The sequence below is a fragment of the Gigantopelta aegis genome, chromosome 6 (assembly GCF_016097555.1).
Source record: "Gigantopelta aegis isolate Gae_Host chromosome 6, Gae_host_genome, whole genome shotgun sequence".
Lineage (NCBI taxonomy): Eukaryota > Metazoa > Mollusca > Gastropoda > Neomphalida > Peltospiridae > Gigantopelta > Gigantopelta aegis.
In genome coordinates, this window is record NC_054704.1 from 14,702,070 (window position 1) to 14,716,904 (window position 14,835).

The 14,835-nt window shown below is 36.5% G+C and overlaps 1 protein-coding gene across 2 annotated transcripts in view; it reads left to right on the plus strand.

Moving 5' to 3' along the window:
* Nucleotides 1-14,835, plus strand: part of LOC121375294 (serine/threonine-protein kinase par-1-like) — a 297,248-nt gene that overhangs the window by 259,751 nt on the left and 22,662 nt on the right. For both annotated transcript variants that reach the window (XM_041502673.1, XM_041502674.1), the window contains 5 exons: nt 3,577-3,794; nt 4,808-4,828; nt 9,152-10,872; nt 11,656-11,777; nt 12,375-12,484. In XM_041502673.1, coding sequence (XP_041358607.1) covers nt 3,577-3,794; nt 4,808-4,828; nt 9,152-10,872; nt 11,656-11,777; nt 12,375-12,484 — 2,192 coding nt within the window. The remainder of the gene's footprint in view (nt 1-3,576; nt 3,795-4,807; nt 4,829-9,151; nt 10,873-11,655; nt 11,778-12,374; nt 12,485-14,835) is intronic.

The following is a 14,835-nucleotide window of genomic DNA, read 5'->3' on the forward strand; positions in this document are numbered from 1 at the left end:
TCAGAAAACTGTCCTAATCACAGTACTGCTCTGTCAGGGCTGTTTCAGCATAATCACTGTGACAAAATCAGCAAACTGTCACCATCACATTACTGCTCTGTCAGGGCTATTTAAAGAGTAATCACTGTGACAAAATCAGCAAACTGTCCTAATCACAGTACTGCTCTGTCAGGGCTGTTTCAGCATAATCACTGTGACAAAATCAGCAAACTGTCACCATCACATTACTGCTCTGTCAGGGCTATTTAAAGAGTAATCACTGTGACAAAATCAGAAAACTGTCCCAATCACATTACTGCTCTGTCAGGGCTATTTCAGAGTAATCACTGTGACAGAGTCATCAAACTATCACCATCACATTACTGCTCTGTCAGGGCTATTTCAGAGTATTCACTGTGACAGAGTCATCAAACTATCACCATCACATTACTGCTCTGTCAGGGCTGTTTTAGAATAATCACTGTGACAGAGTCATCAAACTATCACCATCACATTACTGCTCTGTCAGGGCTATTTCAGAGTAATCACTGTGACAGAGTCATCAAACTATCACCATCACATTACTGCTCTGTCAAGGCTATTTCAGAGTAATCACTGTGACAAAATCAGAAAACTGTCCAAATCACATTACTGCTCTGTCAGGGCTGTTTTAGAATAATCACTGTGACAGAGTCATCAAACTATCACCATCACATTACTGCTCTGTCAGGGCTATTTCAGAGTAATCACTGTGACAGAGTCATCAAACTATCACCATCACATTACTGCTCTGTCAGGGCTATTTCAGAGTAATCACTGTGACAGAGTCATCAAACTATCACTATCACATTACTGCTCTGTCAGGGCTATTTCAGAGTAATCACTGTGACAGAGTCATCAAACTATCACCATCACATTACTGCTCTGTCAGGGCTATTTCAGAGTAATCACTGTGACAGAGTCATCAAACTATCACCATCACATTACTGCTCTGTCAGGGCTATTTCAGAGTAATCACTGTGACAGAGTCATCAAACTATCACTATCACATTACTGCTCTGTCAGGGCTGTTTTAGAATAATCACTTTGACAAAATCAGCAAACTGTCCTAATCACAGTACTGCTCTGTCAGGGCTGTTTCAGCATAATCACTGTGACAAAATCAGCAAACTGTCACCATCACATTACTGCTCTGTCAGGGCTATTTAAAGAGTAATCACTGTGACAAAATCAGAAAACTGTCCAAATCACATTACTGCTCCATCAGGGCTGTTTTAGAATAATCACTGTGACAGAGTCATCAAACTGTCACCATCACATTACTGCTCTGTCAGGGCTATTTAAAGAGTAATCACTGTGACAAAATCAGAAAACTGTCCAAATCACATTACTGCTCCGTCAGGGCTGTTTTAGAATAATCACTGTGACAGAGTCATCAAACTATCACCATCACATTACTGCTCTGTCAGGGCTATTTCAGAGTAATCACTGTGACAGAGTCATCAAACTATCACCATCACATTACTGCTCTGTCAAGGCTATTTCAGAGTAATCACTGTGACACAATCAGCAAACTATCACTATCACATTACTGCTCTGTCAGGGCTGTTTCAGAGTAATCACTGTGACAAAATCAGAAAACTGTCCCAATCACATTACTGCTCTGTCAGGGCTATTTCAGAGTAATCACTGTGACATAGTCATCAAACTATCACCATCACATTACTGCTCTGTCAGGGCTATTTCAGAGTATTCACTGTGACAGAGTCATCAAACTATCACCATCACATTACTGCTCTGTCAGGGCTATTTCAGAGTATTCACTGTGACAGAGTCATCAAACTATCACCATCACATTACTGCTCTGTCAGGGCTGTTTTAGAATAATCACTGTGACAGAGTCATCAAACTATCACCATCACATTACTGCTCTGTCAGGGCTATTTCAGAGTAATCACTGTGACAGAGTCATCAAACTATCACTATCACATTACTGCTCTGTCAGGGCTGTTAGAATAATCACTTTGACAAAATCAGCAAACTGTCCTAATCACAGTACTGCTCTGTCAGGGCTGTTTCAGCATAATCACTGTGACAAAATCAGCAAACTGTCACCATCACATTACTGCTCTGTCAGGGCTATTTAAAGAGTAATCACTGTGACAAAATCAGAAAACTGTCCAAATCACATTACTGCTCCGTCAGGGCTGTTTTAGAATAATCACTGTGACAGAGTCATCAAACTATCACCATCACATTACTGCTCTGTCAGGGCTGTTTTAGAATAATCACTGTGACAAAATCGGCAAACTGTCCAAATCACATTACTGCTCTGTCAGGGCTGTTTCAGCATAATCACTGTGACAAAATCAGCAAACTGTCCCAATTGCATTACTGCTCTGTCAGGGCTGTTTCAGCATAATCACTGTGACAAAATCAGCAAACTGTCACCATCACATTACTGCTCTGTCAGAGCTGTTTCAGAGTAATCACTGTGACAAAATCAGAAAACTGCCCCAATTGCATTACTGCTCTGTCAGGGCTGTTTCAGCATAATCACTGTGACAAAATCAGCAAACTGTCACCATCACATTACTGCTCTGTCAGAGCTGTTTCAGAGTAATCACTGTGACAAAATCAGAAAAGTGTCCAAATCTAATTACTGCTCTGTCAGGGCTGTTTAAGAATAATCACTGTGACAAAATCATTAAACTATTACCATCACTTTCTTACTCTATCAGGGCTTATGCTTATAAAACTTTAATGTCTAAAACTCAAATCATGAATGACATCACATGTATACAATGTGTATGGCATTGCTATGGCATTTATATCTCAGACTCTTATAAAGTCTTGATTGTAGACCATGACAGTTTTATAAGAGCTATTCCAGAATGATATAGCAGACACCCCCAGCCACAAAATCATAAATGTGGTATCACCAACACTGTTTGTGCTCAGTTCTGGAACAGAATTCATCTCTTTATGTCAGGCTTTTCTCATTGCTCTATAATTCTGTAGTTTTCTGATTCTATATTTTATAATTTCCTGATTGCTATATGATTACAACATTTTGTGATTCTTCTTCCAATTCTATAAGATTCTGATTTCCAAGTGATTACATAATTTTGTAATAGCTCTTTAATTCTTTGGATTTCTTATTACCACATGATTCTGCTAGTTTTCTGATTTCTATATATAATGCTGCTGTTTTCTGATTCTTGTATGATTCTGCTAGTTTGATTCCTGTATGATTCTTCTAGTTCTGATTCTGTATTATTCTGATTCCTGTATATGATTCTGCTAGTTTTCTGATTCTTGTTTGATTCTGCTAGTTTTTCCTATTCCTGTATATGATTCTGCTAGTTTTTTTGATTCCTGTATATGATTCTGCTAGTTTTCTGATTCTTGTTTGATTCGGCTAGTTTTTCTGATTCCTGTATATGATTTTGCTAGTTTTTCTGATTCCTGTATATGATTCTGCTAGTTTTCTGATTCTTATATTTGATTCTGCCAGTTATCTGAATCTTGTCTGTGATTCTGCTAGTGTTCTGATGTCAATGTGACTGATGCTGATTGCTGTGTGTTGTGTTGCAGTGCCTCCAGCCCTGGTTCTGACTGCCAACATCACGGTCGAGTCAGCTCCACACAGTGCCACCGGTTTGGGTACAGCACCCCAGGAGTATGTCAGCACCACCAGCACAAACTTCGACTTCCTAGCTCTGTGCAGTCAACCCACCTGGCTCGGAGTCGACAGGCGCAGGTCACGCAGAAGGTCAAGGTCACCAGGTCCCATGTCCCCAGCAGCCCATTCGGTGAGCAGCCAATTTGGTTTGGTAGCCTAATGTTGTATTGTACAGTAGCCTGTGCAATACAACCTTGTGTAATAAATATAAAAGTAGATGCAGAGAAAAATAGCCTTTGTGCTTACTTAAAAATTATATAAATATTTTATAAAATTCTTTAACATTAGAATCTAGACTGATTTTTAATCCAGGTCTAAATCTTAAGTTTTATAAATAGGCTTTATCTGGATTCAGAGAAATTTGCTTCAAATGGTTTAATGATAAAATCAAGGTCATCTAATGTGCATACGTTAGTTACCGGGTATGCACTTACGGTGATCTTAGCGCAAAGATCACGTTTTGGAACACGGCCCAGGGATTACTGTTTTAGCTATGAATACCAGAGAGACTTAATATTCACATTGGCTACTGTTCATTATAGGCAAGACAAATAGAAAATGTTTACATTTTTCACTGACATTGATATTTTCCAAGTGTAAACATTCAGCACTAGAAAGGTGATGTCCTTGATTGTAATGTGTAATTGAATGAAAAGATGGACTGCAAATTAAGGTAATGAGGGAAAATGTTGAAGATATGGCCATGGTCTCAGAGAAAGATGTATCTATAGGTCTGGGGAAATGCTCATGGTTCAAACACTTCAATGCAGATTTTTCGTTATATTATCCCTAAAATTGTACTGCACAATTTTATTATGCTTTCTTTAATTATTCTTATATGTGAACAGCTTTGTTGACTTTTTAGTTTGGTATATTTGCACATCCAACAAAACGAAATTCAATTTCCATTGTTTTTGTTTTCCTTTCATTTAAATGTCAGTCATTGTATTTTTTTTAAGCATATTGATTTATTTGATGTTTCAAATTTTTGGTTGGTTCCTACATGGTCATTCTAAATTTCAAACAAGTATTGATTTGGTTTTATAGATGTCAACATAATTGTTACAGTATTTTGTTTTGGAAAGTGAAAAGCATGCAGCCTTTTTATTGCCTTTGTCATTATTTTTATTTCCTTTTGCTTAGGGCTCAATGAAGAAAAAGAGGGTATGATGACATTTTAAACATTGTTTTATTCATATATAACTCCTGGTTGTTTGCATTGTCACTTGCTAGAATGCTTCATTGTCAGTATTGAACCATACCGCTTTCCTAATGACTTTTTTGAAGTCATTATTTTATGACTGACTTGACTTATATACATGAATGCTTTGCAATTGATATTTATATTTATTTATTTATTTATATTATATATATATATATATATATATATATATATATATATATATATATATATATATATATATATATATACACACACACACACACACACACACACACACACACACACACACACACACACATACATACATATATTGTTTTACATGTTCATGCTTATAATATGTACAAATACAGAAACCAAGTTATAATAATTAAATTTAAATGTAATATTCAGAGATAAAATAGAAATGACCTTTTTGTACATGTTTTGAAGAAAATGTTTTAATTTATTTATGAATGTTGTGTGAAATTTGAATTCTGATTTCTGATGCAAAAGTGAATATGCACATACAGTCATATCTGCTAAAATGACCACCTCTTATCAGTCAACTGTCTGGCAGGACCACCTTACCATTCTATCAAATCACTGATAATTAAATGTAATAAAAATAAACCTGTATTGAACAACTACCTATGTAAAGAGGGCAGGTTTTAGTGCCAATTGAGATTGTTATTTAACACATTTGACTGTACAGTACCAGACATTTTTAGAAAATCTCAAACCTTTCAAAATTCTTTCCATCTAACTTCTAGTATTAATATCAACATAATGTTTTATTTGCCTATTAGGACCTATGTCGGCATCATAATGAGCACATTGATATATAATTTTTAAATTATTTTATTTTAATAATTTGTTTTCTGTTATACTTAAAAAATATTTTTTATGTGATTAGTTTTTGAATTGAAAAGAGATCTTAAATATTTGTTCTGTAAACAGAAATGTGCATTTATGTGATTAAAAAACTAACTAAAAAACAAACCAACAACATGCTCCACAACTGGTATATCAAAGGTTTGGTATTTACCTTCCTGTCTGTGTAAATATTGTTATTTCAAAACTAGAGGCATAGCCAGCTTTCTGTTGTGTATACTAAGGTATTTGTTTAGCAGCCAATGTACCATAGCATTTTGTTTTTGTCACCAATTATTTATCTCTTTCTCTCCCTGGACTAGTATTTATGTACCATCATGTTTGAAAATATATTTATAAGAGACTTACTGTTACTAAAGGTAGGCACATGGTGGAAGTGCGCTTTTTTCTCATCTATCTGATATTTCACTTCCTATATGTTAGACTCCCAATTGCCACTTATTAAACGCTACTTATTTGTAAGTCATTAAACATTCCTTTTCACTTTGGGTCTGGGTTTGGCGAGTATGGCACAGGTGCCATGTCTTGTGCATTTTGACGTCTGTTATGTGTTATCAGTATAATTGACTGCATTCATACATGTATCTTTGGATATATTTTCTTCTATAAACATCAACAATAATTATGATAATTCCACATTATCTTTCCTGTTTATTAAGAAAAAGGAAAATATAAGGCTCGAATATTGCACAGCTGCCTGGTAGTGTGAAAATATAGTGCATATTCTAGGACGTCTGTTGCCAGATCTGTAGTTCATGCCAGCACAGACGCGATGTGTTTTGTCACATTCGATTCAATGCATTTCATTTTCGACTGGTACCATATTTGCCAGACCCAGACCGAGTGTGTTTTGAGCCTAAATCTGTATTCTCATTTTTATAACAAGAATAATCATTACCGGATATTGACTATTTTGGTGCTTAGATTCTGGAAACATTCTAAGCTTTACTTTGATAAGAACATTGATCCCCTGTGGTTACTATTACTAAGATGGTTTGCATGGTCTTGCCCATATGTCATGTGAATCCTTTGAGCGACAAGTATTAGCTAGTGTATACATGTCCTTTATTAACGACATCTGATCTTCATTCATGTGACTAGATCTGTGTAGATGACCAGAACAGCTTGTAAATTGTGTGTTTTATGTCTTGTTGTCTGTTGGTACATGTCTACTGTTGTCTTGTCCTTATGTCTGTCCATGTTGGGACAGCTTGTAACTTGTGTGTTTTATGTCTTGTTGTCTGTTGGTACATGTCTACTGTTGTCTTGTCCTTATGTCTGTCCATGTTGGGACAGCTTGTAACTTGTGTGTTTTATGTCTTGTTGTCTGTTGGTACATGTCTACTGTTGTCTTGTCCTTATGTCTGTCCATGTTGGGACAGCTTTTTTGTTAAACAAAATTAACAGGTAAAACTTAAATCAAAATTATTTTCAATAAAGGAAGGAGTATGCTTATCTATGCAGAAATATATTTTTGTATTACAGAGGGGTATTATAGTAAGTTTTGACTTGGCTGCAAGAACTTTAATTCAAAACTAGTTTCAATAAAAGAAGGATTGTGCTTATCTATGCAGAAATATTATAGAACTCAAAATCAAAACTGGTATCGTGAAAGGAAGAATTATGCTTATCTATGCAGAAATATACTTTATAAATAATCTCTAAGGCCTGTGTTGTATAGCCCTTCCCAGTCTACACTATGGTATGCACTACAATCTGTTTGTTTCTGAACCGATTGGTTTTTTAAATTGCACACAAAAATGGTGGGTTTTTTTTACTTTCCTTTTCTATGTCCAATGAAACTGAAATTATTATCAAAAACGAGTGTTCATGGAGGCTGGGAAGTACTATAGTTTGAGTTATTCCAATCATTTCAAAGTTATTGACCCTAAAAATAAAAATCGCATCTAGATCATGTAAAGGATTTCTTTCTGCTACGTCATGTTTATTATCTTATTCTTAACAGCATGCTTATGATAAATTATAACCTAATGCACTTACATTTAAAGATTTTTTCACAATATTTGGATTTGAAATATCTCACACTAAAACATTATTTAATTTTTTTTAATTTGCCTCCATTGTAAGTAAAATATAAAAACTATATCTCTGTGTTAACTGCATGTTTTGTTTATCAGTTATAAACTTTTTAAAACCTAATTTCACTCATGTTAAAAACATATATGGATCCACAAATATTTTTTTGTTATGCTACAAACCATATATACATACATTTTAACTTATACATCCATTTTGTGGTAATCGGTAACTTGATCATCTGAAGTTGTCATAAATCATTGAATCCAACTGGTTAACATCATGTGTGTTGGGTTGGGACAGTTTTTAATTTTTATTTTTATTTCTCAAAACTTGCATCTCTATACCTAGATATTATACTGCTGAAGATCAAAATGCCTGGCATCAAAATCTCAATTTATTTGTTATTTGCATTTTATTAATACATGTATTGGGCATATTGTTTTACATTATTTTCTTGTTCATTTATTGTTTTCTTATTGCTGTCTTGTTATATAACTTACTACTTATTACATTATTCAGACATAAAGGAACTACTTTCCATATACCTATCAAATTTATTTAATTGTTCCTATATATATGTTTGGAATGTCTTTGAAGAGAATGACCATTTATTTTTAAAATATACCGGCCTCGGTGGCGTCGTGGTTAGGCCATCGGTCTACAGGCTGGTAGGTACTGGGTTCGAATCCCAGTCGAGGCATGGGATTTTTAATCCAGATACCGACTCCAAACCCTGAGTGAGTGCTCCGCAAGGCTCAATGGGTAGGTGTAAACCACTTGCACCGACCAGTGATCCATAACTGGTTCAACAAAGGCCATGGTTTGTGCTATCCTGCCTGTGGGAAGCGCAAATAAAAGATCCCTTGCTGCCTGTCGTAAAAAAGAGTAGCCTATGTGGCGACAGCGGGTTTCCTCTAAAAACAGTGTCAGAATGACCATATGTTTGACGTCCAATAGCCGATGATAAGATAAAAAAATCAATGTGCTCTAGTGGCGTCGTTAAATAAAATAAACTTTTATAAACTTTACTTTTTAAAATATTTTTGTTAAATATGTTAGTAACAGCATAACCAGTCCTTAAACAATTTGGGAGTTTGAAGAAGATGTTTGTGTCTGATTTGTGACTGTCTGATTTGTGATATGTGATACATTGTATGTAATATATATTTTAAAATTCTTTATATATTTGAGTTAATATAATAGTTGTATTGCAATAATTTTTGGAGGTAATAACAAATATGTGTCATATTTGTCATGTATGTCTTGAAATTGTGTGTTGATGTGTTTGTGTTACAACAAGGTTTTAATGTACATGTGTTACTAAAGTACTAACCTAACTGTGATTCTTTTTATGCAAAATATACCTAAATATTACTTTTCTCTTTTTATTATAGGACAAAGAAAAGGAAAAACATTCCCACTCCCAGGAGGGTGCCGGGGCACTGCTTTCTCCTGGAAACGTTGGAAGCACTGAAGCTGTTGAAAGTCATTCTGATGCAATGAAAGGAGAAGACTCACATTTTCTGTCTCCCAACGTTGTGCATAGCAGCAATCTGACACTTCTAGTGCCTCAAAGCAAGCCCCATGGTCTGCAGAGGGTCAGCTCCTTGCGGCTTTCCAAAAAACGTTCCAAGTCGTGCGGGCCACGCGGGAAGGGCCCCCTCCAGAGGTCCAGTTCAGCCGACGTGCCGGACGCGTCCCATGTTATTGAACCCATTGTGCCAATAACCCTGGAGGTGCCCAAGCAGAGCCCCATTCCCAGACCCGCCAATCTGGTTCTTAAAGAGTGCTTGACGTCTGCTTCCTCTGTTAAGTTGAAGGCTTTGACGGCAGGAACCAACGGACCCATCACCAGCGTGGACGTACACTTCTCGGACAGTTCCAATCCATGCTCATCTACAGACCTGGTGAAGGGTTCCGAAAACTCTACCTCCTTGTTGACCAACAGGTTGGACGTTCCTCAGGCAGAACTGAACTTGTGTAAAAATCTACCCAACAAAAATGTACTAAGGACCACAAACTTAAGTGTTCACAGTCGTAGTGCTGGTGGTGGTGGTGGTCCCCAGTCTACTGCTAGTGTTTCTGGTGGCAGTTTAAGTGTTGTGAAGCCAAAAGACGACCAAGTATCTGAGTGTGTGAGTGTTGATGTCTTTCATGAAAAAGCAGCCAAGCCCTCGTTGAGTATGAATAATACTGTTGATCACCAAAGCACATTGGGTGCGCGTGCTATGCAATTTGAGGAGTGCACAGACCATGATAAAACCAATTCGTTGTGGACCGAGAAGGAATCCAGTGGTTTGCATGATAACAGGAAAGGTAGAATAAGTTCTGAAGTCAGGAAATTAGAAAAGTTAGATTTAAGAATTCCTCTTCAAGAGTCGTTCTCGGGTAAGGATGTGTTCAGTGATCACTATTCTGGTCTGGAGAGTGCCGGCTGTGAAAAGATCATCGCTCAGGAGCTGGACGACCTCAAACTGCTCGAGATGGAAGAATGTGAAGACCTGGTGGACGGCATTGCAGATTCTGTTTCAGAAAACGGTGATGAAACGACCGCACTCATTCAGACGTCAAAAAACTTGAAACTTTCAAGTCCTGGCTGTTTGAAACCTTCTGCAAGGAGAAATGGCCATGAGACGCAGGTGACCTTGGATGAGATAGAAGTATTAGATCTTGTGGATCAGACTGACATGGCCTCATGCTCCAGTCAGTCGGCAAAAAGACCAAACAGTGTGGGATCTTCAAAGAGTGCGAAAAAGGGAAGTGGTGGATCACGCAGTAGCTCAACACGTTCTCAGAAGTACTTGACAGGACCGAAGCTCAAAACTCCAACCACCCCAACGTGGATGGTTCTCAAGACGCCCATAGCTCGCATTGAAAGTTTTCACAGTGATGAATTTGAGTACTACACATCGGAGCCCGACAGGGGGGATCGAAACTCATTGAATTCCATGTCTCCTCTCTCTGTGAACACACCTACAGTGCCATGTTTCGCTTACAAACTTAATTTAGGTAAAAAGAAACCACCAAAGTTAAAAAAGACCAAGTCAAAAATGGATTCCCTTTCAAAGAGTACTGAAGTTGTTAAAAGTTTGTCTCAGGAGAGAAATGCACATGGGTAAGTCCTCTACAGATATCTTGGATTCAGTTTGAATGTCAGTTTTATTTTCTTAGATGTTGATTTCAGACACAAGAAGTAGATGTCATGTGTTTTCTTAAACTTTTTCATCTTTTGAGAGTCACTTTTGTTTTCTAGTAGTTCTACCATCTTCTAAAAGCAAGATGTAGGTAGTGATCTGCTTCTGTCAGAGGTTGTAGACCTGATCCACTTGGTGGACCCATTGAATTACCCCCTCCCCTCCCACTGCACCATGACTGGTATATAAAAGGGTGCACGCTATATGAATGGGTGGAATTTTGGCTGAAAAATATCAGAAAATAGCAGGATTTTTTGTTATTCTTGAAACCATATATTATAATTATTTACTGTATTGCCAGTATTAATTAGTGCAATGAATGTCTCTAAACTGGACACCCACAAGACCAAGTAAAATATTTGGTTAAAGAGGTATCCAGTTCAAAAAAGTTCTTTTATGTATTGATATTTAAAAAGGGACTGCAAAATGTCTGGTTTTCAGAACATTCCGGTTTACCTGTTTTGAGGGTTTTCACTGAAGTCATCAATTGACTTTTTGCTGGAACTCATTAAAACATATTGTTGTTCTTGTATGTCTTATAATTTTTCATTTACCCAAAAGCATAAACAGTTTGGCCTCCTTAGGAAGAATTCAGTAGTTACTTCAGGTACTATTTTAACCACCTTCTATGTTCCCCTACTATCCATGGTCATGTAGGTTTCATACATAATGTTACATGGTCTGTAGTGTCTGTTGTGTTTCAGCAGGTTGGAACCTGTGTTAACAGACCCCCTGTTGAGTTCGGGCAGTGAGACGGAGCACCACGATGAGCTTTACGACAAAGTAACAGGAACAGGGAAATCAAAAATACATCCAATGGATATGGGTAAATACACGTGCAGAAGTAGTCAGATATTACAGTGGGTTTTTATAGTAGGCTAAACATTGTAAACATCCAGTGTAGAATAATTAATGCCATTATATATTATATTAAAATGCTCATAAGTAGTTGGCTAAAAATGAAAATAAGTCCATTGGATATGAATTAAATGCATGAAATAATTTCTATTAAACAATCTGAAATGTTAATTTGTAATAGACTAGAAATATGTCCAGTGAATATTGATAAGAGAAAACTGTGTTTAATAAGTTAAAATGTTCATATATACATATAGGATTATGTACCAGTTTATTTACATTTACCACGGTCGTGTTCTATTGATCACATCAGGGTCTATACTTGACAATTTTAGAGTCTAGACTCCAGTCTCTACTATTAGACATCATCCACATACAATTTTGTATGGTGTTACCTTGGCATTAAATCTAGAGTCTGTTAATCTTTGAGTGTAGACTAAAAGTTTTATAAGCATAAGACCAGAGCTCCAAATTGACCTGGAATTAAGTTCTTTCATAACAATAAATATTTTAAACATGATTTTAAATTTCATTGAGCATTATTTTACCATTTTGCCTCTTCCAGATGATCAAGACACCGAAGTGTTGAGCAAGAGTTCGAAAGTGAGCCGGGCGGGAAACAACCAGAAAGTGTCGCACACGAATTCCATCACCAAACAGCCAAACCAAATCCAGGTGAGCCATCATGTGCACTCTGTTGGTGTGTCCTCGTGTTCTGTCGGTGGTTTGCTCGGGTTTCTGCTGTCTAAGGTTTGTCCCCCCTGCTGTCAGCACTCCTGACAAAAATGTCTTGACGCTTTGCTCAGATCGGAGTGTTGCATGTTTTGATGCTTTTTCTCTGCCAGTGTTAAACATAAAGAGTCCCATATATATTTATATTATACAGCCTCTAAAATTCATACCTAATATTATGGTCATTATGTTTGTTGAAATCATTATCATTGTTATTATTATTACTTAATGGTATAGGTTGAGAAAGGTTCTATAAATGTTGGAGAAGTCTCAGTTGAGTCTTTGGAGACTTAAGGTGATATCACACAATACGAGATAGCCGATTGTAACAGCACAGATATTACAATCTCATCAGTTGCTATGTAATTGGCTATTCTCGTACAAGGCACACACATTGTGTGGCATTGTCTTTAATTAATTCCACCTCCTGGAGTTTTCCTATTCCAATCAGGACAACAAAATTGGTAAATTATATGTGTTTTCTGGGGGTATACACATTATTAAGCAAACATTCTTTTTCAAGAATCAGCTGGTAGCATTTAGAGGGGCCAGTGCAATTTTTAAGAAGGGCATACTTAATTAAGGCACACAGGCAATAGCTACAGTGAAAACATTGATATAGACATCACAGTAACTTTATTGTCCAGAACAATTGCTTGATGAGTGTGCTCTTGGTCAAACTTTCTCGTAAACTCATTTACTGTGTATGTGTGAATTTACACAATCCATTGGGTATACATATGGAGTGTCACACATTATTAATTTTTTTACTGAAATAGTAAGAATTTGCCTAAAAAATGCTGTTTATGTATCTCTGCACATGTGGGTGTTGGAGATTAGTGAGAGTAAGTCTGTGTAGGTGTGTTGCACCTTCCCACTGAGCATTAAAACACCCAGGGTTGGAGTACTATTCATTTGACAATACTGTTTATATATTTCATGTAGTTATTGGTATTGGCGTACATCTGTGTGGTGGTATTAAACTTTTCCACTGAACCTTTAAAACTGGTGCAAGCATTTGGATGTGAGCATTAAAACTTGTGCCTTAACCACTAGGCCACCAAGAGCTGTACAGAAGATATTTCTAATGAAATCCGACTTTAAAGTAACCCTTTTCCTATCAAGTCATGCACTAAAACTACTTGACTGAAACCTTTTTGTCCCCTTGAAAAGATAGGTAACGAGTGCACATTTACATGCTTAGAGAATGCTTACAAGCCCTGCAAGAAGTGCATTTTGTTATTCATGCGTGAATGCGTCTGTTTGCCATGCATATACATCTTGGTGGAGTTTACTACTAGATACGCTGCATCTTGAGGCTGCATTACCTTGCTTTTGCTTACTGTTTAACATTAGTAGTGTTGTTAATAGTATAAAACCGTCGAGGTTGACCACATTTAGTAAAATCAAATGATATCTTATTAATAATGGAACCGAATAGTTAAGTGAAATAATTGTTTTTTGTTGGAAGTTATTGTTAAATAAATATCTAATTTTGTTGGTTGTCATTTTTTTCTGCTTGCCAACAGTTGAAAAATTTGAAAATATTTAGTACAGTGGTCATTAATTATGTGGATTGCATGGGTTAGTAGAGACAGGATTTAGTTTGGTTGGTAGGGCACTCGTCTGAGCAGGATCAGGTTGCAGGATCAAACCACATCAGTGGACCAATTATCTGATAGGGTTTTTCCCATTCCTGTCAGTGCCTGCACAACTGGTCTTTTAAAAACTGGTATGTGCTATCCTGTCTGTGGGCATGTTCATATAAAAGATCCCTTGCTGCTAATGGAAAAATGTGGCGGGTTTCCTCTGAAGACTGTCAGAATTTCCAAATGTTTGACATTCAGTAGCTGATGATTAATAAATCAATGTGCTCTAGTGGTGTCATTAAACAAAATAAACTTTAATTTTGTGTGATAATTAATAACTAAAACTATGGATTTTGTTTTACATTTGACTATTAAAAAGATTAAAAAACTTTTATCACGCTGATGTGTTACAAAATTCAAAAGAACATGGGTGGGTGCCTGCTAATGGTGTTATTTGATAATAAGAAATTGTTTCATGGCTTCAAAAGAAAATTATCTTGATAGCTAAATACACTAGTTTTCAGAACTTAAAGCTAAATCGCCTTCAGATCTGTATGGTCCTTAACCATATGTCTGATGCCATATAACCGGAAATAAAATGTGTTGAGTGTGTCGTTAAATAAAACATTTCTTTCTAAATTGCCATCATATGAATATACTGTTTTTAAGGCTTGCTTCTAATTTGTCAAGTGTACTGGTTTTTAG